This window comes from Dermacentor albipictus, unplaced genomic scaffold (assembly GCF_038994185.2).
Source record: "Dermacentor albipictus isolate Rhodes 1998 colony unplaced genomic scaffold, USDA_Dalb.pri_finalv2 scaffold_112, whole genome shotgun sequence".
NCBI lineage: Eukaryota > Metazoa > Arthropoda > Arachnida > Ixodida > Ixodidae > Dermacentor > Dermacentor albipictus.
In genome coordinates this window covers 64,168-90,823 of record NW_027225666.1, presented here as the reverse complement: position 1 = coordinate 90,823, position 26,656 = coordinate 64,168, and the positions used below count along the sequence as shown (strand labels likewise).

The 26,656-nt window shown below is 46.7% G+C and overlaps 2 protein-coding genes across 3 annotated transcripts in view; one reads left to right on the top strand and one right to left on the bottom strand.

Annotated features, from left to right (window-relative positions):
- The window catches only part of LOC139053406 (nose resistant to fluoxetine protein 6-like), an 83,408-nt gene extending 77,703 nt beyond the window's left edge, over positions 1-5,705 (bottom strand). For both annotated transcript variants that reach the window (XM_070530423.1, XM_070530424.1), the window contains exon 1: positions 5,589-5,705. The gene's annotated coding sequence lies outside the window, so the exon portion shown is untranslated. The remainder of the gene's footprint in view (positions 1-5,588) is intronic.
- A 1,411-nt stretch (positions 5,706-7,116) lies between these two features.
- Positions 7,117-10,562, top strand: LOC139053405 (uncharacterized). Its single transcript, XM_070530422.1, has 5 exons — positions 7,117-7,406; positions 9,024-9,189; positions 9,967-9,970; positions 10,146-10,262; positions 10,440-10,562. The coding sequence occupies exons 2-5, from the start codon at positions 9,038-9,040 to the stop codon at positions 10,515-10,517; spliced, it is 351 nt and encodes a 116-aa protein (XP_070386523.1). The 5' UTR covers positions 7,117-7,406; positions 9,024-9,037; the 3' UTR covers positions 10,518-10,562.
- The last annotated feature ends 16,094 nt before the right edge of the window (positions 10,563-26,656 follow it).

Here is a 26,656-nt window from a genome sequence, read left to right as displayed (position 1 = left end):
AAATAAAAAGAGAGACTGATCAACTTGAAGTACCTTTATTTACACTAAAGACGTGTGCACGTGAAACATTATTACAGTACATAAGGCACCACTACATCGAAGCTGGAGACACAGGCTAGTACCTACAGCACTCTAGCAGTGTAAATACATTTGAAAAAACCTATACACATGAATCCAATCAAAACGATCATTGTGCTCTTTACTTTCGACTGAAGTTTATGACTAGAAGGCAAAGCGACTCAAAAGGCAGGGCTTAAGCATACCGTTGCAACAACCAACTTTGAACACATGAACACTTGGAGCTGCTTGCATGTGAATACACAAAAGACATCTGAATATGTTACATTAAAATGTTGCGCACACTAACACATCACAGGAAGAGCTACGGCTGACTGTGAGAAGGCAAAATAACCAACTTGAAACGAATGACTTCACGTAAATATATACAACCTTTAGCACGCGTCTTTCACCGTGATTAAAATTTAATGAAGTACCAAAGTAGACTTGCCTGAGCTTTGTTTTCGAGATATATATTTTTTCATGTTGCCCAATTATTTTATAAAATAACATCACCCAACTTAGCTATTATTTGACGAGACATCATTTAGAAAGTTGTCGGGCATGATGAACACCTGAATCGTGTTTCTGACAAGCCAGGATTGCTTTCTTCAGAAATAAACTTGTAAATCTTTTGTGTAATGAAAGCAGCTTATCCCCTGGTACAAGTCAAGAACAAACAGTACGCCGTTTGATTATGTTAATTTGGGGTACAGAGGAGTTCGTCAGTGGCATTTCCTCAATTTAGTGAGCTCATTTTCAGGTAATATTTCTTGACTTGCACAAAGCTATTTAAAGCACTTTTTGGGGCCTTTTTTCCTATACCCAGCAACTAAGTGCTACCTCAGTCAATAAAGAGATAAGGAAAGGCTAATACCTTGAACGATAAGAGAAAAAATAATTTAGCACAGAAAATTGGTAGTAACACATGGCTAACACAATTCCAAACAGCCAAATAAATGGTCACCCGCACTTTCAGTATCAAGCACCCCAGAAATAGTCTTACAGTATGAGAAAAGGTTCCAATGACTAGACAGCCCGATTGCTGAGACAGTGAAAAACGCAAATAAACCATATACGAAACACCAATTACCTCAATTTGACAGATAAAATGTTATTAAAATAGCACCAGAATTCTGCTGCATAAAATATATAAAGGTAGCATAAAAATTGGGGCAAAGCAGTAACTGAAAGACAGAGGGAGCTACAGCGCACCCATGTTGAAAAAGATTACAAGGAAAATGATATATATGCATATTTAAGTTTAAAATTTTCGCTCCAACATATAGAAAAAGAACGCATGCACTTAAAGCATAAAAAGGTTCATGTGCCTGGAGAATGCAGCGCAGTACAAAGAAGCGTCATGAGAACCGAAAAGTAGATCTTACTACGAATGCTTGCAACCTACAATCAGGCATGTGCCATGTCATGCCTTGAATGGATGAAATTCATAAATCTTACACACAAAGGAAGTTACCATCACTCTTATTGGCTTCCTTAGACTCCCTGAAATTGAACTAGAAAAATGTACTCAGTGTCAAAAACAAAGAGAAGATAATACCCTATAGCGTTCTTCCTGAAATGAACAGCGCAAATAACTTCATGTATCGATTCTTTGGACACTTCGCCAATTCGGTGTACATTTATATTTCACAACCACCCAAACAGAGACGAGAAGGATGAATTAAGGTAGGAACACACATGAACGCTGACTCAAGTAGAAGTTTATTCGTGAAGACGAAGATTTTAAACACACTGGCCAACTTCACAAAGAAAAAGCCATGGATGCGCAGCATACACAGCCCGGCACAACAATAAAGGACCGAAATACGTCCTGTAGAATAAACATGTGCGCCAAAAACTAACAAAAACATGAAAACCGAAAGCTTTCTCCTGTAAGCGATAGTAACGAGAAGTACTGTAGCAACTCTTTCCCACTAAGGGTCACAGAAATCTTGTTTATGAATATTTCTTCGTGATCAATAAATAATGCTTCCGTAAGTCTTTTTGTGTTCTGGTCTCTGTGATGAAAGAATCGTTCTTTCTGCTCTTTACCGCAACACCAGAGGAGTTCCAGAAGCAATACTTATTGATCACAAACGAAACAATTGCGTAACCAAGTTATCTGTTGCCCTTAGTGGGAAAAAGTTGCCCTCAAAAGAGTATTTCCCGTTGGGTAGTATCACTTATCGGACAAATCTTTCGCTTTTTCAACAGATTTGACCGATAGTTCTCGTTTTTCACGCACGTTTATTCTACATGACATGGCTTTTTCATATTTTTTTCTTGTCGCACGTGGCTGTTTCTGCCACGCACGCACGGATTTTTACCTTTGCCAAGTTGACCAGTGTGTTTAATACCTTTGTCATCAAAAGCAAACATTTAGTAGAGCTTGCGCTCGTGTGTGCTCCTACCTATTTCGTCGTCCGCCTCTGTTCGTGCTGCTGTTTACAGTACCCACGTATCACTTGGTTAGGCTGGTAAACATTCTCACAAACAAAAGTAAATGCCTCCCCTCAAAAGGTAGCCCATCCTTTACTACTAAACGCCAGAGCAAATCGAAAGTAAACCTTCACAGCGTCCATGCAGCAACTGGTACACCACAGAGTAACACAAAAATAGTTGAAAATCCCACTTGATGCGAGCTTGCTAGTGAATCAGCCACATATCAACGGCTGTCTCTTGCACGACGCCAAGGTGCTTTTGGCGTAGAACACTTTAGCGTCTGGGAATTTACTGCATACGTAACCTGTGAGAAGGGAATGTTGACAGAAAATGAGATTGCGCGGATTAAGAATCTGCCACGCACTGCACATAACTACGCACGAAATAGAAGTACACACTATACTGACAAGTAAAAATTTGGGACTCTTTACGAGTGCCATCGAGAAAAGGAAGGAATGGTTTGCTACGGTAAATGTTAGCTGAAACACGCACAGCGATGTTTCACAGTGGGGAAAATATTCCCGGCTCTCTCGCAGAACCAAAGACCACGCGACAGTGCATAACCCATACCAAAAGGATATCGAATCTTTTGGTAGAAGTCCAGTAGAAGGGATGACCTAAACATACGCCGAGAGCGATGCGAGCGTGAGCGTGCCTGTACGAGTGAGAACATGTACCGCTTCTTTGAAGCTAGCCGCGCTCCGGCGTGGCTCCGATCATCCCGCGCGATTTGTGTGCACAACGTCGCGTACACGCCCTTGCGTTGCGCGGTAGCGTCCGCGCAGTGAGCTAGCTTCATGCACGCGTCATTCTTCACCGCGCAAACGGTGCTCGAGTGAGACGCTTAGCTCGAGGCGACAACGCGCCGATTGGCGCTCCTTTCGCTTCTGGAAACAACCCATATTCGGATCGGTCCAACTCAAAGAGGCCGCAGAGAACGGTGGCATGTTTCTGTTATCGCTTATTAAAATTGTACAGTACGTCTTCAACGGCAAACCGCCGCGCAAGATAAAGATGCTTACTGCGGTAGTTTTGGCGGTGATAGACGATAAGGTGAGCCCGTCGGCGGCTGTGTTCTTTGACCACGTCACCACACCTCTGTTCATTTGCGCTGTGTATCCATGTACAGTCACCGCGCGGAAGCTGTGACTAATCGGTTGGCCGTTCTCCGAAAATCGCAGAGAGGCGAAATATATTTCGCGGTGCGCCGCATCATTAGACGCAACCTAAATCGAGGCGCGCTTAACCGCTACGGCACAAGAGGTGATCACACTAACCGTATGGTATACGATGAGCCACTACGGAAAAAAAAATTCTGATGTTCCACGTGCCAAACCAACGATCTGATTATGAGGCACGTCGTAGTTGGGGGCTCCGTATTAATTTTGACTTCCTGGAAATTTTTACGTGCATACAATGCACAATGCACGAGCGTTTATGCATTCCGCTCCTTTGGAATGCGGCCGCTGCAGGGATCGTATCCACGACCTCGATCCCCAAATTGCCACGGAGGCCGCCATAATTACGAAATGCGTAAGCGTGAAGTGCAACACTGCCTTCCGGTACGAGTGTGGTACAAACGTAGCACAGCTGCACACGTGCTGCACGATTATTTGTCGCGGTTCTCCTAAACTCGTAGTGCCTGCCTAAATACCTTGAAAGGCAGCGCGCCTCTCACCTATCAGAACGCGATAACAAGCGCTTAGACGGCATACGTGAGCCCCCATGAAAAATTACGTGGCAACTGTACAAAATTATCACTGCGCAGAGAAGCCGATCCTTATGTTCCAATTGTGTTCTCTCATACAAATGAAGGAAACGTTATTCGACAGGAACAAATGAAGCAATGCAATTTTACGCACATGGGGCGCCGCTGCCTCTTCGCCTACCATTGTTTCTGTTTCAAACAAAGTGACGGCGGCAGCGAGAGTTAGTATCGCGCGCATTTGCTCCGGGGCATGCAGTTTGCTTCAAGAAGGTGAACGGTGTGCTTAACATGTCACGCTCGTCAATGTCAAAATAGAAAAGAAGGCTAGGTGACCAAGAAAACGAGATTACTTACCTATCTTCAGAAGTGCGGCTGCGACTGCTTCGGGGTGCCTTCTCTCCAACAGGCATCATGGCCTCTGCCGCGCAACTCATCAAAACCGTCAGGCTCGCACATCAGTAGAAGACTAGTTGTTGGGTGAGCCAACCACTTCACCGGATAAACGTCCCACTTATCGTCGTTAAAGCATTCCACTAAAATGTGCGTCATGATGTCCGAAAGGAAAATACTTTCATCAAGAAGCACGAGGCGCGAACCACCGCACAACTGCAACCGAATAACTGAGTCCGAAAGCCGTTCACAGCTTCACATGGTTTCACTATCGTATTCAGTTATAAAAACCTTTCAAACACAAAATAACGGCACTTAAGAACCACTAATTCATTAGCAATAATTTTTTATCAACTAACCTTCATAAATTATTAAGAACTACCTAATTTATAGCGTAAACAATAAATACTACGACCAAAAAATGCGACTACGAAACTAGCGGTAACCATGTGTACTGTTGCAAAAGTGGGCACAAAACGAAGCTCGGTTGCACCCGTTTGCGCGCACACATACACACCCGAACGCTACCTTAACGTTTGTCGCGCCACCTAGAAATAAAAATTACTACTAGTTTTTTTTTTATTTTTACAAAAATAAAGCTTCTAAAACAGTTTGTAGCGTTTTTGCAGATGACAAGGTGACAAGTAAGGTACAATAAGAGTCCGTTACCTGTATTTCTTTCATTTCCCTTTGGTGTTCTTAACTGAACATACGAGACCTGCAGGCTTGGGAGAGGACGACCGTTCGGCGAGGCTCAAATAAATCGCGTGCTGCTTGCAAAGCGAGAAACGGGAGCAGCCGCAGATACAGCGATTAGCTGTGATGCTGTTGCTAAATCTGAAGCTCTTTGAAGTCAATGGTTATAGCGGCTGCGCGCTGCGATCTCAAAGCGCGTTCATTCTTTGATCTCTAGTACCACGAACATTGGACAAAAACTATATTTGCTTTACGGACAGAGGGTACGTCGCAGGAAATTCGAAGACCTCACCCGTGTATGTTTGTAGCGTGTGCGCGCTTGCATCCTACGGTTCCCACAGTGCGTCCGATGCTCGAAGGTAGCGTCGTCGCCTATCGGCACCTGTCTTATCGCCGGCCGCGCTGCCGCCGTGTCTACTTTTGGGGAACTCCACATGCGCGTAGTCACCGTGTTGGCAAGTGAATTTCGCATTCTTCTGCTCCCCAAAACGTGCTCATTTCGGATCGTACCAATGGTTATGTCATCTAGTGTATGTTAAAACGACGATGGCATTTGTACTCCGGCGAAGAAATAAATCGTTATGAACTTGGGCGGTCATGAATCTAGTCTAACGTTGCAGTTTTTACGTAGCGAAAATGGCTACGAAAGTGGGGCGGTCCCGGAGATAGGAGCTTCAAAGCGCCAGCTGTAGCGACAGCACCAGGAAGTGGCACGCGGTGCACACGCCAAGCATTTCAGAGCTCACTGGCTTTCGAATGAGAGGAGTATGCGCGCGCTCGTGGCCTATTGGTTAGAGTACCGGGCTCGACGGCCGACGTTCGATTCCACCCCATCGGTCACACATAATTTTCTATTAATGAAAGCGAGGCAAAAGAAGAACCTACCTGCCACAAAGTGACAGGAATGAGGTTGGAACGCATTGCAAAACATGTTTAGAATGTCTTCATATGCGATTTCTAATTATCGTATACTGGACTCAACTGCTACACAACAAAATAACAACAAGAAAAATCAACACAAATTACCCAATAAATTGTTTATTGAGAACCCTCAACGGTAATATTATTGTGCAAGGGTTGAGTGAACTCAATTGCTCTTGAAAATTTGTTGAAGTCAGTTGTTTCAACAATTCCCCGACAATATATCAATGGTTAATCAACACTCATTTTTGTACAGGGAACCACTACACTGTAAAAAATTGCGTTTTTTTTACGGCAGATATGTCGTAAAATATGCCAAATCTATACCGTAAATTAGATAGCAGTGACACCACTGTTAAAAAGCTTCGACAGCCTGGAGAGGGACGAAGAGAGAGGAGTTTAGAGAGAAGAAGGATGAGCTGCGCGGATGCTCATTGGCGCGCCGGCCGTTCACGGCGCGCGAAACGCGCATGCGCAAAGGCATTAGCGCGCGCTGTAGAAGGCAAGACGCACGCTACAGCAACTTCGGCCGTCCCGACGCCGCAGCTTTGGAGCCAAGTGGAAATCGTACAAGTGCACACAAAGAAGAACGGTTGGTCGCCTTGTAAGTGCAGGTAGGTCGAGTCATTATGCACGGGTCAGTGGTGTTCTGCGAAGCGTATGCGATCTTGTTTGAGTGTTGAGCTAGCAGTTGAGCTTGCCAAGTCTGCGGTGTCGCCTGCGGAACGCTTCCGCACCACTCTTCGGCTTCGCCATGTTTGCTTTCTCCCGCTTTTGATTTAAACGGGTTTGGCACATTCATTGACTTGCGCACGTGGTAGTGCTGTTGCAAATTGTTTGCTATCCAGTCTGAGCACTACACGTGATGCAGTGCTCTTCGTCACTTTTGCATGCTTTCGTGAGCCCGCTGCCGCCTTTGTTTTGAGCGTTGTGGCCTTGTTCGCAGATCGCGGCGCGGCGGCGGGAGCGGGCGTTGCAGCGCCATTGGGGAAGTCGAGGTGGTTCACGTTGCGGCTTCCTCAACTATGTTTCTCTTCTCCGCCCGTCACCGCAAGAACTCTGGACGTTCTCTCTGTGGTGTCCTCGTATGCCACTGACTGTGTGCGACGCATTTGCAGCCATGTCTCATTGTAAGACAGGTTGATTTGATTTGAGGACACACCGCTTTCTCCCTGCATAATCGCAGCAGGTACGTCCATTCAACGTATATTTGGCATTTCGTTGGCTATAGATGGTGCCAAAAAGCTTCAATATTTATTGGATAAAGAAGTTATAATGTAGCAGCCGTATAGCCCCGAGTGTTTTGATGATTTACCTTAACGAATTACATGAGGCACTTGCAGTTATGGGCTGACCTATTACACTGCCATGCTACAGAAAGCAGGCCGTAGTGATGATTTCACCGTTGTACAGGCCTCTTTTATTTACGGAACGGCAGACCAATAAAATTTGGTGTGCACAGTCTAGTTATTGAGAAAAGAAGTCAATATAATGCGAAATGAACGTTAAGACGGTGTAATAAACTAAAGTATGTAACTTTTGTTCTCTGTTTTATACGAAGTATAGTGATCGGAAAATTAGGGCTAGTTATTGTTATAGACTGGCGCATTTTTGGAAATATCTAACGCAAGCACCTAGTTCGAAATATTAGGCTGGAAATGTTGATGCCAAGTACATCAGCACTGCATATGGTTCTACAACTGAGACCTCCATATACAAGGGTTTACAAACCAATATGGAATGTTGGTATACTTGAAGCCGATATTTCAAGGCAAGTGTTTTAAACCGCATGCTCTCTCTCTTGAATTTTACAAATATTGACTTACAATAAATATTCACTGGGACCATTTCTATAATTTCCACATCAGCCGTGAAACCTGTGATGAAAAATATAACTAATGACTTCCTGTGAATATCCTATGCTGACAGTATGTTAGTGTCTCTTTATGTTAACGACAGAGCTTACTACACAACAGCGAAAATTAATATTTAGTACTCGGTTTTCTCAGGACAGTTCAGCAACAAAATGCAGCCAATATGTGTTATTATTCCCTTTAAACAGTGATCTTCGTGTGCACCAAGTAGGGAAGTATGAGCATGCTATATAGTTAATTTGACTGAAAACAAGTGAAAGAGCATACATTTGATCACTGAGCCTGTTTTTTTTTTTTTGCTCTATGCAAAATTTTTGTTGCTGAATTGCAGTTTTAATGTTCTTCCACATATTGTATTTAGCAGTTTCATGGGTTACGCAGTCTGCCAACTACATGGACATATCCTTAATATTCAGTTCATTTCCGGGTTGCTTTCTGTTATTCAGTATGCTGCCAGAGAGCCAGTATCTGCATTTTTATGTGCCAGCAGTCTTCACAAGTAACTGTATAGCAATGGCTTGTAAACCGCTAACTGTATGCAAATGAGTCATAGTCAAGTATTAAAAAAATTGGGTCAGATTTGTCGCAAATTTATGTCTTTGAATGGGTATGCATATGGTAGACGCTCTTTTTGTTCGAGGATGCCTATAGTTTCACTTCTCTTTATTTAAATACTCTTGAAACTTTGCCCAAAATAGTTTTCAAAAGCCATTTATAGTTTCTTTCCTGCAACACTATTTTGTGGTTTAAAGAAAACTAAAGACCTGCTGGTTTAGGAACAAGTGGCACACAAGACTCAGTGAAAATTAGAAAGTGCCCTAGAACGTAACTTTTGGAATGCATATACTCTGCATACGACTGGTAAAGAACAGTTGATGCAGCAGTCAGCCCTATCATGTAAAAGTGACAAGTACTCTTTTCATTTTGTTTAGGTGATGACATCTGGATGCCTGAAGAGTACCTGTTGCTTGTTGATGGCCATGTTGTGGCAGCAGCAAAGATGTTCAAGCAAGCATTCCGCATGCTGTTTGCAGCTTACTGCTGCTTCCACATTTGTTATGCAGAGAAGGCGTCATGCACACTTGAATTCATACAAAGGTATATTTGATTTTCTGTTTATACTTGTATTTGTTTTACATCATGCGCATTAATAGCATATATTATACTGGCCTTAAAAGAACGAAACTGTATACAAGCACCTTTAACAGTGCTGTGGATATTGTAAATTCAGTGTCCTAGCTTGATAAAAGAAATTGACGGTCGTTGGCAGCACGAACCAGCAGACATTGCTTCTGTGTAATCAAAAATAACACTGACGATTTGAAGCTTAGTCCACTTTTTTCAGCTTCATAGTACACGTCTGTAAAGCTGAAAAATGTTGAGGCCTAAGTTTCAAATTACACAAAAGTAATGCGCTCCGGTTCCTGCTGCGAGCTACCATCAATTATTGGAGTTATTTGGAAGGTCAAGCTGCTCCCATATTTATAGCAGCGAGATTTATATTCAGTTTGCAAGCCCCCAAGGTAATAAGCAGGTCTAAAATATCCATAGGTAAAATGTGTTCACATTAAAGAATAAAAGCACTTTAGAGATTTGTTGCATCTAAAAGCAAAACCCATCTGTCGCTTTTTTCTATGATGAAAGTCAGTCATAAAAGTCAGTCAGACCTCCCACGTGCACCTTACACCAGATGCACCTGTATGATAAAAGTCAAAAGTCACCTCTCCTGGGTGTTAGGTGGAGAAACGGTGCACGAAAATCGGGGACAAGACGAGAAGTACACAGCAGGCGTTGTCGGTTACTAGATTTTTTTTGCGCTGTTTCCTATTCAACTTTCTCATAAAACAACTTGTCCAACTTTGAATCCTTTCGTAGGCTGGTGCTCTTTAAAACAAAAAAAAATGTATTATTTGTATGTCATGCTTGAAATCAGCGTGAGCTGTGGCATTAAAAATATTCCAGATTATCCGAATCATTTCTTTATTGCCGTTATATATAGACTTTATTGCAATTTTGCCTGCCTTCTCATTGATGGGGGGGGGGGCGGCATTTAGGGCATTTTCGGCATAAACCCAGACCGTGGACGGAAGGGCAAAAAAGGAAATGTGGCGGTCAGCAAGAAAGTTCTTGCTTTGGTGCAGCGCATCACTGAGTGTGAATGGAATGTCCAGGTAAGTCTGCCCCATATACCTGCCTTCTCTGTTTTGTGCTTTGAAAATATGTTATAAGTCATTCTACCTTTCATAAAATGCAAACCATTCTTTTCAAGAGCACTCACATTCTGTGTAAGCACCTCTTTATAGCATTTGGAAGCCCACTGAGTCATTTTTTTTTACTTTGCCCCACAGCATGGACTAGTTGACCACACGCAGGGATACTTTTTCGTCTGCCAAGCAGCCCAGAACCTTACAATGCGAACTACATAAATGGTTCCCTTTCACCAAGTCATCTACACAAGAAATAATTTTAAAGCTACGTGAAGTGCAATAAAGTATTTTGAAATATTTATTGTTCATTATAAAACATCACTGGATGTTTCCCAGTGTAAAGTTTTCATTCTGTATCAGTGGTGCTTCAAAACGTGAGCTGGCCATTACAATAAGTTAAGCTCCTCGCTTACTTTATTTGTATTTGATCCGTTGACAGGGCTGATATTTTGTAGCGATGCCTTTTCTGATTCTGTATTTTTGTGCTTGGCCATTGGTCAGAGCGACGGTGTGCCCTCATTATCAATAATATCAGACAGCCATTTGTGGTTGATTATAAGAATAGCAAAGAATAAGGCATCGCTACAAAATAGTGGCCAGGAGTATGGTGCCCCTAATTACCTGCAAATTACTGGCAGCTGTCTCAGTATATTGCATATTTTCTCTGATGCGGTATTTGCACTGCATTGGTGCTTAGTTGTGTTGCAGCCTATTTCAGCTTCAGTCAGTAAGTGCGATATATCTTGTTGCAGGAAGGGGAGAGTTCCGCATCCCGACTACCCTGACTAGAACATTCAGATTTGGAACAGTCAGACCGCGTCAAACAAACGATTAAAAGTACAGCATGCGAATATATTGTTTTTAAGGGACAGTATGTTCAATATTGAAATTAAAGATGCAGTTGTGCAGCGTCTAGCTTCATTTTCGCCGGCGGAATTGATGCCGTAACGGTGGTATTTAATAGCAAAGTAAAACAACTGACGAGTGATTTTCAGCATGAACTGTAAAATTTACTGGCGGTACCAGTAAAAAAAATTACGGGTGTGCGTTATTTTTACTGGAAAGGTGTGAATTTCACGAGCAAGGCCCGTGACTAAGAATAACTGAGATCCGTAATTTTTACGGGAACAAGTTGGCAGCAAAACTGACGGTCGAATTCCCGTAAAAACAACGGACAATTTTTTACAGTCTAGGTACGTCGATCGTGCGCGCTTGTCCAGCAGTATATTACCCATCGTGGTTGCTTAGTGGCTATGGTGTTGGGCTGCTAAGCACGAGGTCGCGGGATTGAATCACGGCACCAGCGGCCGCAGTTCGATGGGGTCGAAGTATTAAAAAACCCGTGTACTTACATTTAGGGGCAAGTTAAAGAACCCCAGGTACCTCAATTTATTCCGGAGCCCCCGCTGCGGCGTACCTCCTAATCAGATCGTGGTTTTGGCACATAGAGCCCCATAATCTCCTGTCCAGCGGTATAGCGGATATTTATTTTCAAGAATGCAAGGCTCGTTATAGCATGTTTTATCACACTAAGGGACAAAACATGAAATATTCCTTACCTCAGTAAGGAAGCCTTCATTGTGGTGACGCCACCTTATGTCGCTCTGAAAGCTTCCTTACTGAGGGACCCTCGGTGAAGGCTTCCTTGATGCTTCCTCCGCGTAAGGAAGCTCCGAAGCTACCTTCATGCGTCCTCACGCCGCTCCTGGCCCTGAACGAGCTCTTCACCTCACTGCTTAGCTGCGTGGCTTTTGTTTGCGCATGCGCGCTGTCATTCACCTGCGGAGAAGCGCGAGCACGGTACGTCTTGCCAGGCATATTCGTTTCAGTCACGCGTGCGGCATGAAAGCGTTGCTAGGCGCTGCACGACGCAGGCGTGCCAGCGCTGAAGGAGCACATCCAGTTTTGCACTTTAATGCGCTACTTTTTTGAACTTTAGCAAACCAAACTAGGAGAAAGCGTCCACGCATCTCTATATTAGCTCTTCAATTTAAAAATTGTGCGACGATGCAACACTTCTTTATTGAATAATGGATTTAGCGTAAATCATTTAAGCTATAATCTCGGACGCAGGCATGCGGCAACCCCTCCTTACGTCAGGGCGGGTGAAGGGAGCTTTTAGAGTACGCTTGCTTCCTTCATCGGTCCTTCGCAGTAAGGAGGCCTCACGTAAGGTTAGGAAGCGCTCGAAGGAAAGGAACGTTTCATTATTTGGGCCTAAGTTGTAATTTTTTATTCCGAAGGCAATACTCTCTTGCTATTTCAGTGCTGTCTACCTGGCTGGGTCTGTGCCTGACTAGACTAGGGCATCATAAGTATAAGCCAGGAGACCTACCATTGCAGAGGTACCAACACATGAAAGAAACGGAGAGGAGAATATTCAACTTCGTCAGAAGCTCCTCAAAAGAAAAGAAGGATTGGTAGGTAATTCACTGTAACGTAACCAGTCTTGCATCAACAAATACGTAAATCTATACAGCCAGAATAGTTTCGTCCCAAAGAATATAACATCAGTAAATACTATTTGATATCTCGTGTAGAACACAACTCTTGAACGTACATGCTAGTGGCTCAGAAATAAATTAATTAGGCAGGCAGCGCAACGCGGATTGATATTTCACGCTACAGGGCCTCCGCGCATGCGTGTTACAACCTCAGCGTTGACTAACGGACGTTTCAGGCATAGAATGTAACAGAATTCTTTCAAAAGAAACGAATTGGTGAGAATTACTAAAGCGATGTATGTCCCGCAACAGGGGGGGGGGGGGGTAGGAGCAATACTTACCGGCACACTCCTGGCACGGTGCATGGTCACACTCTCTGTGAAGTCGTGAAATGACAAGTACAGTGCATCAATGTTATATTTATTTCACTACTGTTTTCGTACAGTTTTACTAATGTTGAATGTTGCTAATGTTGAAAGGGCAAATACACAGTCAGAGAGGTGCGAATTAGTTACCAGCGCCCGCCGGTGCTCGTGCATGATTTACTTTCCAGCTTCCCTTATAGAGGTTGCTAGAGGGCACTGGGTGCGGTTCGGCCACAAACCCCGCGCTCGAAATGATTCTGTCCTCACCTGTGCATGTCCTATCTTTCTAATAGTGTCGCGTGGAAACGGCTAGACGACGTCTTTGGGTGACCTGAGGCAATTGAGGATTTCTGACGAAAGCGTCTGGAAGATCACGCAGCAAACATCATCTGTGCCAGCGAGAAAAACAGAAGTGGATCCTGCTTCTGCTCAGATTATTCAAGATGCCACTGCTAACGAGCAGCAACCAGAATCGAAGGACTTCAAGAGGGGGTGTAGACATCCCAAAAAACTTCACCCTTTGGAAACGTGTCGCCGTGTCGCGCCTTCTGCGAAAAAAACGTTGCAAGAGCGGCTATGTTTCCCAAAGAAGCAGGGGATCTGCCTACAATGCTGCTCATCTAAGAACCACGTGCCGTGGCAATGTCAGACAGTTGTGATATGCCTCATATGCGACAGTGCCAACAACGCAACAGCGCTTCGTCCAGCATCGCCATCCTCAGAGTCGTCAAGGGCTAGTGGGTCTGAGGACAGTACCCCACAACTCAGAAAGAAGTCACATCTAGGCATACTGGAGTGGCAAACGATGACAACGGCACAAAGTCCTGTGCTAAAATCTGCTTCATGGAGGTGACCCATGAGACTCAGCCTGAGAATACACTCAGAGCGTAAGCGATTCTTGACGACCAGAGTAATCGCTCTTTCGTAAGGCCAGAACGTCTCAAGAATTTCAAAGTGAATGGGACGCCTACGCAATACACGCTCCGCACTTGCTCTGGCAGTACTGAAGTAGTTGGAAGAGTCACTCAGGGCTTTTTCGTGCAGAGCGTGTCAGCGAAGTCAAGTTCCCTTTTCCGCCTCTCCTCGAGTGCAAGGCAACTTCCGAAAACAGAGGTGAAGTTCCAACACCTGACGCTGCACGGCACTACCCGCACTTGAAGGCTGTAGGAAATCGCATTCCGCCTCTTAATGAGGCTTCAACACTGCTCCTTCTTGGCTGAGACATCCTAAGAGCTCAGAAGGTTCGTCAGACAATCCACGGACCCCACGATGCAACGTATGCTCAGAAGCTCGACCTTGTATGGGCCATTGTCAGTGACGTGTGCGTGGGTCGTACGGGGAAACCCCGCAGCGTCAATGTGTTCAAGACCCATGTGCTGAACACGGGACGAGCATCTGTTTTCGAGCAATGCTCAACGCATTTTTTTGTGAAGGAGGCGCAGATTCTCTACGCTGGGATAAGGTCCCAAAGGATTTACGGTTGGCAACAACATTGGATGACACCGTGGCCCCGAATCTTTTCCAAGCAACTCAACTTGACAACCAGCATGCTCTCTCCATGGAAGACAAGACATTCTTCAAAATAATGAATAGTGAATTCAAGCAAGACAATATAAACAATTTTGTCGCTCCTCTGCCCTTTCGCACACCGAGAGGTCGACTTCCGAACAAGAGAGAACAAGCTCTATCTTGTCGGCTCTCGCTACGGCGTACCCTGCGAAAAAATCCAGAAACGAGGTAACGTTTCGTGAACTTCATGAACGAGCTCTTCATCAAGGGTCATGCAAAGGAAGCTCCACCACTTCACGTGGACAAAGAATGCTGGTACCTGCCTATATTCGGCGTCCACCACCCCCAGAAGCCTGTTCAAATCTGAGTCGTATTGGACTACAGCGCTCACCACGAAGGGGTATCTCTGAACAGCATTCTCCTGACCAGCCCTGACGGGACGAACAACCTTGGGGAGATTTTGATACGCTTCCGGCAAGAACCACTGGCGATTACAGCAGACGTCCAGCAAAAGCTCATCAGTTTCATGGTTCGCGAGGGCCATCAGAACTACATGAGGTTCCTCTGGTTTAAGAGCAATGGTATATCCAGAAAAATCATACAGTGCCGAATGAATGGTCACGTTTTCGGCAACTGCACATCGCCAGCTGTTTCAACGTATGACCTTCGACGGACTGCCCAACAAGCTGCCCCACGTTTTGGTGAAGATGCCAGGAAGTTCATTGAAAGAGATTTCTACGTCTATGATGCGCTTAAGTTTCTTCCGAGCGAAGAAGACGCCATTAGTATGCTGCAAAGAACACAGAAAATGATTGCAACAGCTAACAAAGGGCTGCACAACACAGCTTCGAATTTGCAGAATGTGTTGAATGCATTTTCTCCAGACGACATCGGTCAGGAACTGAAGAACCTCAAATTCGGCACAGACGCGTCGCTTACGTAGAGAAGTCTCGGTCTACAGTGGGTCATATGCGACGACAGCTTCGTCTCTAGGGCTCCTCTTCAAGACAGGCCATATACGCGGCAAGGAGTGCTGCCGACCGTCAACAGCCTTTACGACCCACTAGGTTTGTGGCTCCAACAAGGGTTAAAGGCAACTACCTCCTTCGTGACCTCGTGACGAAGAGTTACGACAGGGACACGTTGCTTTCGGACGAAAAGTAGCGGAGCTGGGACGAGTGGAATAACTTTCTCCAGAGGCTGCATCACCTTCACGTGCGAAGAACGTAAGCGCCAGCCTAGACGTATGAAGCTGAAAGTAGAACCATTCATATATTTTCACACGCGTCAACAAGGGCCGTCGCAGTGGTGGCATATCTACGCGTGAGTGACAAGGAAAAAAACAAACCACGTCGGATTTGTCATGGGAAAGGCCAAGCGTGCTTCATAACCAGGGCACACCATCCCAAGGTTTGAGTTGTGTGCAGCAGTGCTTGCTGGAGAAATGGCCGATTCAATACTACGAAAATTGGACTTGCAGCCGAAGTCACTCACGTTCTGCATGGATAGCAAAGTGCTTTGGGTTACACATAAAACGAAACAAGAAGGTTCTAGGTATACGAGGCCAACAGGGTGCAGCGGGTTCGTAGCTGCACGTAACCTGAACAACGTTCACGCAGAGGAATATCCAGCAGACCACGCCACTAGAACGATTCCAGCGGCACAACTTGAGAGCTTGAACTGGTTCTCCGGACCTAAGTCTGATCCAGGTTGCCCATCTCGCAAAGAACGTGTCACAAGAAGAGGTAGCTCCCGTTAGGGCTCTCTCCGAAGCCAGGCTCGTCATCATTCGTGCAGCACAGCAGCACGCATTTTTTGAAGAGATATTCTGTCTTCAGAGAGGAGAGCAAGTTCACAAGACAAGCTTGCTTCAAAGGCTTGACCCATTCTTAGACGCCAATGGCTTGATTCACGTCGGCGGCCGCTGGAACCGAAGCGATCTTCCGGACTATGAGAAACACCCACTTTTAATGCCGGGTCGGCACCATGTGGCGACGCTTCTCATATGCCAACACCATGAATGCGTGCTACACCAGGGCCGGCACTTCACAGAAGAGCCGCACGACTGCTGGGTCATGGATCGTCGGAGGGAAAAGGCGCATCTCATTCGTGCTGCAAGCATGCATTTCATGCAAGAAGCTGCGAGGGCGCTTTCACGACCATAAGATCGCTGACCTTCCGGCAGACCGAATCAGCACAGATACTCCTTTCACGAATGTTGGAATCGACGTTTTTGGTCTCTGGATCATTGGCTCTCGCCGAACGAGAGGTGGTGCTGCAAACAGCAAGCGCTGGGTAGTTATGTTCACTTGCTTAAGCATTCACGTCGTGCACATTGTGCTGATGGAATCAATGGACACGTCGAGTTTCATTAATGCCTTCTCAAGGAGGTTAAAAAAAATTGGAGGACGCTTAAGCTTCGCCTTCAAGAGTGGAACGCGACAGCGTTCCCATCGACCCGCCAAGGGGTGTAAAACAGTGCGCTACGGCGCAGGGATCACTTACGAGGCGCCCCGCATCGGACTTTGCGCCCACCTATCACACGGAGAGCGTCGAGCAACGCAGCGCTCGGCGCGGCAACGAAACGTGCGCCTGAGCAAACGGAACGAACCAAAGAACTCGGTGTCTCGGAGGGGGAAACGATCTACGCCAGCCAAACGTCGTGATCGGCACGGGCAGAGAGATAGATAGATAGTCATCTAATGAAAGGAACGGCGGTTGATGCTGCAACCCGCGTGGGAGCACGGCGAAGCGTCGTCAGGGGAGAGGGAACCGGACCGCGCACAGTGCCAATGCGCGTATGGCGCGCCACCTGTCGGGGCAGCGCCGTACATTGAGAGGAGGGGGTCTTCTGTGTTTGCCGCAAGATGGCTCTGCGTGTGTGGTAAGCGTAGAAGAAATGCAGCGGAAACGTACTTCGCTATCGTGTAAATGCGACTTCTGTAAGTTACAGGCTCATAGTTACCGAGATACACCGCTGTATCACTTTCTGCGGCAAGTTTTTAAGGCAACACCGCGTTCACTGGACGCGCGTTTGTACCTCTTTCAAGCATCGAACTCGTGGCTGAGTGGTAGCGTCTCCGTCTCACACTCCGGAGACCCTGGTTCGATTCCCACCCAGCCCATCTTGGAAGTTGCTTTTTATTTATGAAGTGCCTGCCGTGACTTATCGCTCACGGTCAACGCCGCCGACGCCGACACCGACGCCGACGACACCGGCTTTTCTGTGACACGAGCTCCTTAACGCTGTCGCGTTAAAACTGCTGGAGTGGAAGCTCCCGTAGCCTCTTACTAGGAAAGGTGAAGCCAATGCTTGCCCCTCCTTCATCTGAAATAGAGCCTGGTCGGGCGATCTCCACTTAAAGATTAAGTGATTTGACTCTGTTATTGTAATGCTAGGGTTTTTACAAAATAAAAACAATGAAACCTGGTTGTTCTTAACGAAAATAATTACTTCTGAATATTGTTCTTCCCAATACAATATGCCACGACATTCAGATTTCACACTAAAACCAGTATTACAGAGACACACGTTGATAAGTATCTGGTAAAGTAAGGCATCATTAGACAAAGGATTAACTCGTGAAAAGTGTGCGAAATGCGCTTCTTCGCCATATTTTATTGTTTTTTTATAGTTGTATTTTGCCCCTCCAGTGTGGCTTTACCTTCGGTACCTTGTTTTCACTCCAGCAGTTTTTCTTTAGGTAGTGACTACAGTGACGGGGCCCGGCACTTTAACATCTGTACTACAGTGACAGGGCCCGGTACTTTTAACATATGCACTACAGTGACGGGGCCCGGCACTTTAACATCTGTACTACAGTGACGGGGCCCGGTACTTTAGCATACACACTACAGTGACAGGGCCCGGCGCTTTAACCTCTGCCCTGCAGTGACGGGGCCCGTCTCCTTAACCACAGATGGGACCGGCAACGTCAACACTGTAGCGACCAACGTTACTAGACTAGCTTGGTAGCGACGTAAATGGCCGCACTTCTTTCAAACATTCTATGCAAACAACTTCGAGCACTTCACGGCAGGCAGTGAACTTTATTAAGGTCCTGAGGAGCGACTCCGAAACCCCCTCATGGGGTAGGGGGCCGCCGCGAGCCGTTCCGACGTTGGGACGGGCAGGCCGTGCCTGACCATCTCCTCCCACTCTTCTTCCGTGGTGAGATGACCGTGCTCCCGTAACGGGGGACACCACCAGAGCATGTGTTCTAAAGTGCGGAATGGATCTCCGCAATCCGGACACCTGCCCCGCACGGATGCGGCGTTAGGTTGCCCCCTGTGATCCACCACGGCCGCCGCGAACCGGTCGGACGAACCGTATTGGGCGACGTCGACGAGCGCGACCGATCGTGGATCGTCGGCGACGGATCCGAGAAGTGCGGCCGCTCGGGCCCGGCGTGTGCGTATACATTGCGTTGCGGGTGCACGTTGCGCGGTAACGGCGATACCGTGACGGCCTCCCGCGACCACGCGTCGAGCACGTACCGCCTTTCCCTGACGGGTTAAAGTCCAGTGCCTCCGGGATCCGCCTCCCCGCAGGCGAGGAAGCGAGCCTGACAACCTTCTGTGACCCAACTTCAACGAACGTGTTGTGGACCCCCAGCTGCATGAGCTTCTCGGTGCTGGCGCCTATGGGGATGCCGAGCACTTCACGGACCGCGGTATTTTATTCCAGTACTGTCCACAACACCACGTGAATTTCACGATGTCAGCAACTTCCGTGCAGTAACGGAATACATTGATTGCACACATACGGATCGAACGACCGCAATGGGTACTTGTCCACGAATGTACAATCGTTTGCGTATGCACTGTAACACCTATGATGATTATAATAAAGAAAGAAAGTTCACTCTAATGGAAGGGGAACGGTAAAAACACATTAAAAAAGGCACGGCACATGTTCCTGCTTGTGTAGCACCAGACAATGAATATTCTACTGAATTAAAAAGAAGAAGCAGCGGGTAATTGCTCGCTTAGAAGACCGATAAACATGCAGTTCGATGAAATTTGAGAAATAATGATATTGAAGCTTCCAAGGCTTTAGAAGAAAAGAAAAAGAAAATTAAGACTGAATCATCGCGACGGAACATCACAAGTCGCTGTAGGCGTCGAAGACCCTAGCTATAACGAAATTATTTTTGAACAGCTCCAATAGTGTCCATGCAACAATGGTTGCTTGAGTACTGTCAAATACTCATATGCTGCGGCATAAAGCTCACGGCACGGTGCGAAAACGTGCTCGGAGCGAAAGCGAAACATTGCGCGAGGACATGCATGCAGACGCGAAGTCGGTCACCGCGAACCCGTGCGATCGCTGCATTGCAGCTTCATTCTGTTATGCTACATTTAGTTACACATACAGCCATCCCACTATAAGAACATATTTCACATAATTTTCTCAGCGATTGCTTACGTTTCACACGAACCGGTTTGGTGGAATCGATCGCGGCGACCGCTCGCAGTGTCCCAGCTTACTGTACGTAGTAGGCGAAGAGATAGCGTTTGTAAACCATTCTGTGCATTCTGTGTAAACCATTTAGCGCCGACGCATGTGAGGCGCTTCCGACAGATGGCGACTCCGTAAGTCGTCTTCGCCATAAAGTTTCCTACACGAATTTTTGTAGGAAACTCTGTGGTCCTCGCTCCCAATACCGACATCGTTATAGTGACGGCCACGTCGGTGTAGTGTTGTTAAAGCGACGGGCCCCGTCACCGTAGTGTGGATGTTAAAGTACCGGGCCCCGTCACTGAAGTGCAGATGTTAAAGAGCCGGGCCCCGTCACTGTAGTCACTACCTTTTCTTTAACCTCCTTGGGCCTTCCGAATTTTCCTCGCAGTGCGAGGCCCCATCTAGCTAATAGGCTCTGGCTGCGGGACCAATTTTATCGGAGCGTGCAGAGAACTACGAATCACCACAGAGGGCATTGATCGCTCACAAATAGGCAAGTTCCTAAGCGGACACGATTATTGATTATTGATTATATGAAATTGATTATATATATTGATTATATGAAATGATTATTGTTGTGCCTGTGCCTGGAGTGGGGAATGCCACTCCGGAGACATGCAGTTGTCACGTCTCATCGTTCAAGTTAAGGCGGCTCAGTTGTGGTACCCGGCGGCCCTTCAGAATGGCGGATGCCACACAAGCTTCATGCAGTTGTCACGCCTTATCGCTTGCTTCAAGGCCGGTCGCTTGAAGATAGCAACGTCGTCTCTGCTGACCGTCACGAAGAGCCGATCAAGGCCGTTATGGTCAGTCGTTCACTCCGCGACAAAACTCCCGTGACGGATGAAGCAATTATGGGAAATGAGCCAGCGGCATTGTCAAATCGGGTATTGTATGTCCACGCCGAAGTTGAGGTAAGTGCATGGCTACGATTCTTCACACCTGTGAGCAGCCCAACTTGGCACAACCCTGTCGGAGACGGAGTCAGCGTACCATCCCCGTTCCCCTGTTTGCGCCAGTGATGTGCATGTGTTCCGACAAAACTCCCGTCGCAGGGAATGGGCAACAAACCTATGGATTGGTGGGACCTGCGGTCGTCTCTTTCCTGGCACCGGATTGCTGGAAGCGACGGAACAATGACGACGTAGGGATAAAAAACGGATCCATACGCCTGTGAAGAGGAGAGAGGGAGACGCTCGGAAACAGTGTGTCGCTCGGACATGCAAAGACGCTACCATAGTGTGCCCCGATAATTGGAGTCGTACTGTAAAACTCTATAATGTACTTTTTAAAGGCGAAGCTTTCTTTGCCTCTTCCCTCAACATTCCCATTGATGCTGCTACTGCGGGCTGCTGTCGTGCATAAACGCGTTGGGGGTGGGGGGTTAGAGCGAGTATATAGATGACAGCGTGGTGTAGGAGAGAAAAGGCGACGGGAGAAACTCGTTTTCACCCCACCACGTTGAATGTGCACAATACCCTCTGGAGCTCCCTTGCTGTCTCCACATTAGCCGCTTGACAGCTTTAATTATGCGTGACTCCCCTCAGAAGCATTGCAGCAACTGCAGCGCTTCCCTTTCTACTAATGGGTGAGGCCAGAGGGGACGCAGGTAAAACTGCGTCACGTTTCTGAAAATAAACGCCATGCAAATACGTCAAGCGGGCAACTTATGCAGGACGGGCAGCAGCCGAGCCGCATTATTTAAAGCGCACCGCAGGGTCCAGGAGACACTGCGGAAGCGGTCGACTGTCAAATCAACACTTCTGTAGGCGCCGCGTTAGCTTTGTGGCTATGACATTGCTAGAGGTTGTGGATTTGATCGCAATAGTGGCAGCCACATTTCAACGGGGCGAAATAGAAAACGCACGTGCACTTATATCTCGGGACACATTAAAGAACATGGTGTCAAAATTAATTTGTAGTCCGCCTCTACAGCTTGCCTCATAATCCGAGTGTGGTTTTGGAATGTACAGCCCTATAATCCAATTCAAGTTTAATAGTTCTGCCACGATGGGATGCCTCATGTGAGGAAATGACAACGCGCAACCCTCTCTGAAGTTATAAACTATGGTGCACAACAACGCCTCAATCAAACACCTCTCCTTGTGTGTTCTGTGTACTACGCAGACAAACAGCAGTGGTGCACGCAAGGTAACGTTTAACATCAACTCACCAATCTCGTGTTAGCCTAAACGTCGAGGAAATTAAGCTCTAGCTGTCAGCATCACCGCTAATTATCGTCAATGAAAGCATCCAGCACGGAAAGCTTCCCTTACATCGATTCCCACAGTGCGAGGGATCTGCATAATTTCTTTTATTATAATTCATTTTTTGTTATTCTCTTAGATGTCACTCGTAACTCTTTCTCCTGGCACCTGGCACGGCACCATCCATGGAAACTTTGTTGGCCGCGCGGACCCCCGACTTCACAACAATATTCAATCCACCGAACGCCTCCCATATGGGCGGTGCGTGGGAGCGGCTGATCGGCATAGCACACCGCATCCTTGACTTAATGCTCATGCAGTCACGTCATCAACGGCTCACGCGTTACATTCTTGCAATCATTTTAGCAGAATTTGCGGCCACCATTATTGCCAGGCCCATAACTCCCACTTCGTCGTACCCCGAACGTTCCACCATCATGACTACGTGCGAAATGTTTCACTTAAAAACACGGAAGCGCATCTATAACAACTGGGCAATTAGACACAAGTAATCTCTACAAACGGCATTGGGGTCTAGTGCAAAACCTGGCTGATGAGTTCTGGAAGCGCTGGCGCACAACGTATGCCACTGCTTTGCAGAAAGAACTACTGCTTGCAAAAATGGCAAGCACCAAAGCGCGACCCAACAGAAGGCGACGTTGTTCTACTCAGAGATAAAGAAGCAACCCGCAACGACTGGTCCGTCGGAGTGATTACATGAAGCCTGCCAAGCACGGAGGGAAGGGTGCACAATGTCGAACTGAAAACAGATAAAGACGGTGGGGTGGTGAGTGCATTCTTCGGACCAACAACAGAAGTTGAGCGTTTGCTGTACCCGTGATATACTAATGGTGTCTAACAACGAAGGCCACCAGACGGGGAGTGTTCTGTGCGCATCGCGAACGCGCGGCTGGACTTTTCTTTTAAGAAGGAAGCGAGCCTTCATTACTTTTATTGCTTTCTGTTTCACTGACCCCCGCTGTGCGCAAGAGAACAGACCCGCTCCCTTCGTTCCGTTCCTGGAAGTGACCCAGTGATAACGCTTTGAGGTGTCGGGTGATATTTCCCGCGCATGGGGAACGGCAACGGGAATGGAAACTCGGGTTCGAAAAACGCAGGACGGGCAGACTCGCCCCGCCAGCCTATAGGGACAGCACCATCTTTTACGGGTTGAAAAACTTAACGTTGCTTTTCTGACCTTATTAGTGCAAAAAAGAGTTTATTTTAAATGTTCAACTGCGTTCGACCCGTTATCTAGCTGGACAGAGGGCGTTTTGATCCCGTGCAGTGCGATCCGTGAGGCCAGTACAGTCAGTACATGGGATCGCTTGCTAGTACTGCATCCAATGAAAACACCTATTAGTAATATCGCTTCTAGTTTTGGTGTCGTGTAACCCACATGTCTTACTTTGGTATCGTAGTGTGGAGGAAGGAACCAATTACTCGATCATGCTTATGTCACGCGCATATGCGGTGACCTTGTCGTCGTGCTGCGCACGACACAACTTATGCTAAGTCTAGCCTCTCGCTCGGCGTTCAGGCACTCGTAGCTCGGTACGTATGTCAATGCGAGCGGAAGTGGTCGCATTCGAGACAGCGCACTCAACCATAGTAGGCATAATCGATGCGCCTAACGTAAAAGCATTTCAATCTGTTGACGTCAAATTTACGTAACCACTGTAGCAGGCATCAGGTGGTAAACCACCGCCTTGATTGAAAAGCCCAATCAAACGCGCTTCTCGTTTATAGAATGTCACTTTATTTAGCTTTCAGAGCGAATAGCATTGCCTGCATTGAGGAGTTTTTCTTATCTAATTAGCTGAGAAAAGGCGAGGAGCACGCTCAAGCGGAGAGTGTTTCGATGGGGCCGAGCCAGAGCAGTGAAAGTAGATAACCAAATGAGGAATGCGTTGCCGGCGTCTACGATTGGTTCGCTTCCGTTTACTTAGCTTGGGGTGACTGGTCTAAAATTGGGGTCGCGTGCAACGGAAGATTAAAAATGTCGCTAAAACGGATCGTAAGCATAGCAGAGTTGGTAAAGTGATGTCGTATACGTGCCGAAAGGGCTCGATAATGTTATGCAGCCACAAAAAATCTTTAATTTTACGTAAATAAACCCATGCTCCTCGGCAGCTTCGAGTGGCCAGTGCCACAGCAATCGGTGGTTCCCTTCGGAACGGGGCAGTGCCTGGCTACTCAGAACAGCATTATATTTCGTTCGGCACATTAATACGTCTTTAACTCGTACACGTCACCTCGACGCGGTGAGTATTCTTGGTTTTGTGCAATCGTGTGACAGACAAGCAAGGTGGGCGTGGCGCGAAAAAGTTTCACCAGCAGCAATTGGTAAAACAACGCCTTTTTCGCTAGTGGCGAAAAAAGAATTGAATGAGAAATTATTATTTTTCTTTCGTTCGGTCGGATCATGCATAACCAGTGTGCACATTTGATATCAGACGGGGCGTTTTCGCGGTTTTCGTGTCGTCGCGTAACAGACAGGCGCAGTGGGTGACGGCTCGAAAATTTCTTGACCAATCGTTGAGTATTGACAGCAGAATTGCACTAGAAAAGTTTGTAATAGCTTTGCGTTATATCACCCCATCTTACTGAAACGTATGCTCATAAGGGGTTATAGGGCTTAATTTATTAACCTAATTTAACTAAATTCTGGGGTTTAACGTGCCGGAGCCACGGTCGAATTATGAGGCACACCGTAGAGTATGGAACTCCGTATTAATTTTACCACCTTGGGTTCTTTAACCTGCACCGAACGCAGGAGTTCTTGAATTTCGCCCCAATATGCAGCCAGGGCAGCCGGTATTCGATCCCGCGCCCTCGATCTTAGCACCACAGCCTCAAATTCACTACGCCACCACAGCGGTTACTTATAAGCCTCAAAAGTGTGTCCTTTATTGCGGATGTTAGACAGTTGCTAGGCTATTAAAGCCCCGTGTTTGATATATAGTGTCCAGAAATGGTGGGAGGAGACTCGGGCAGCAGGATAAAGGGATGGCAGTTGGCGGCCGTCGTCTGTGTTCGTGGTGGGTCTACTACGAATAGGGAGCGAGCACGATTTCAAGATTAGACCGTACGACGCCCCCTAGCTGTATCATGTTAACCACGTAAGCTCTGTCAGGCGCGAATAAACGTCACCTGTGCACTTGGCTACTTAGTTCTTGAATTCTGATGCCACGCATACACCCTCAGCAGCAGGCACAAGATGTTTCACGTACTCCACTGTGGCAGCGTCCCCAATACAACCTACTCCATTTTTTTAGGAATTCCAGAGTCCTTCAGCAACAGCCATACATACATTATTCGGCAGAAAAAAATTGTGTCCTCTTACATGAAAATCTTGTCTTTCAGAGCCAGGTTGGCGGCCGAGTCTTGAGAGCAGTCGCTTACAATCGCGTCCCAGTGTATTCCTCTGAAAACTGAAAAAGAAAATACTCTTATCAGCATATTAAGCCGACACTTGAGGCAATGTAATAGGCAATGCAACAGGCATAGCGGGTTTCAGAATCCCGGCTCTGCTCGCACTGCGTCGAAAGAGTGCGCGCGCAGCTATATTTCGCGTCAGAAACGTGCTTCGGCCCAAAGCCGATATGAAGTAACGGTTTTATTTTTCATGAGCATGTTTACGTGCTGCAAGAAACGCTTCATGGGAGAAAATAAAAGCGAACTAAACAGATCGGGAAGCAATCCACGTGTAGAGAAATGGCAAAACCGATGCGTTCTAAAAGTGCCGAATTGGCAATAGAGACGTCTGCGCAAGAAAAAAATATCCGCTCAGAACCTTGTCTAGAATTTGTCTGAATGATGCGTAAGCATTTCGTAGTACTGACGTGGTGTTTCGTGGTAGTATGCTGGTGTGTTTCGCATAATTGCAATAACGATCGCGAATGAACCGCGAAACAGAAAAGCACGGTTGCAACACTGAACTGCTAAGTGAGACCTGCACGAGACGACGTAGAAGAGGCGAGCAGTGGTGTTACAGACAGCCTGCAGCGGATGTAGACGTGGGATGAAATGACGAGGGAGATGTAGTAAATGGAGGAAATACATGCAACATTCATTAGGTACACTGTACCAGTGGCGTAGCCACAAATCTCGTTTGGGGGGGGGGGCAGGGGGGGCGGGTTCACGTTTCACCTAGGCCTCCTCCTTATAGAATTTGTCGAGGGCTCAAACACATGAATAAAGACTGCGTTGCCATTTGCAAAGATGCTGCCAACGAAATCTTGAACGCTACGCACTGTCAATACAAGTAAAATATGTATTTCTTCACAAATGGATATGCTCGAATGTGTCAAACGTTGTGCCCAAAGTAACTGATATCAACGCTTCCATGTTTTCTCTATATTTAATA

What these genes read in the sequence shown, in the direction of transcription:
- LOC139053405 (XM_070530422.1), top strand. Translation starts at nt 9,038, where the DNA reads ATGCCTGAAGAGTACCTGTTGCTTGTTGATGGCCATGTTGTGGCAGCA. An exon ending in AGTGTGAATGGAATGTCCAG is followed by an intron (nt 10,263 to 10,439) that starts GTAAGTCTGCCC and finishes TTTGCCCCACAG; the next exon opens with CATGGACTAGTTGACCACAC.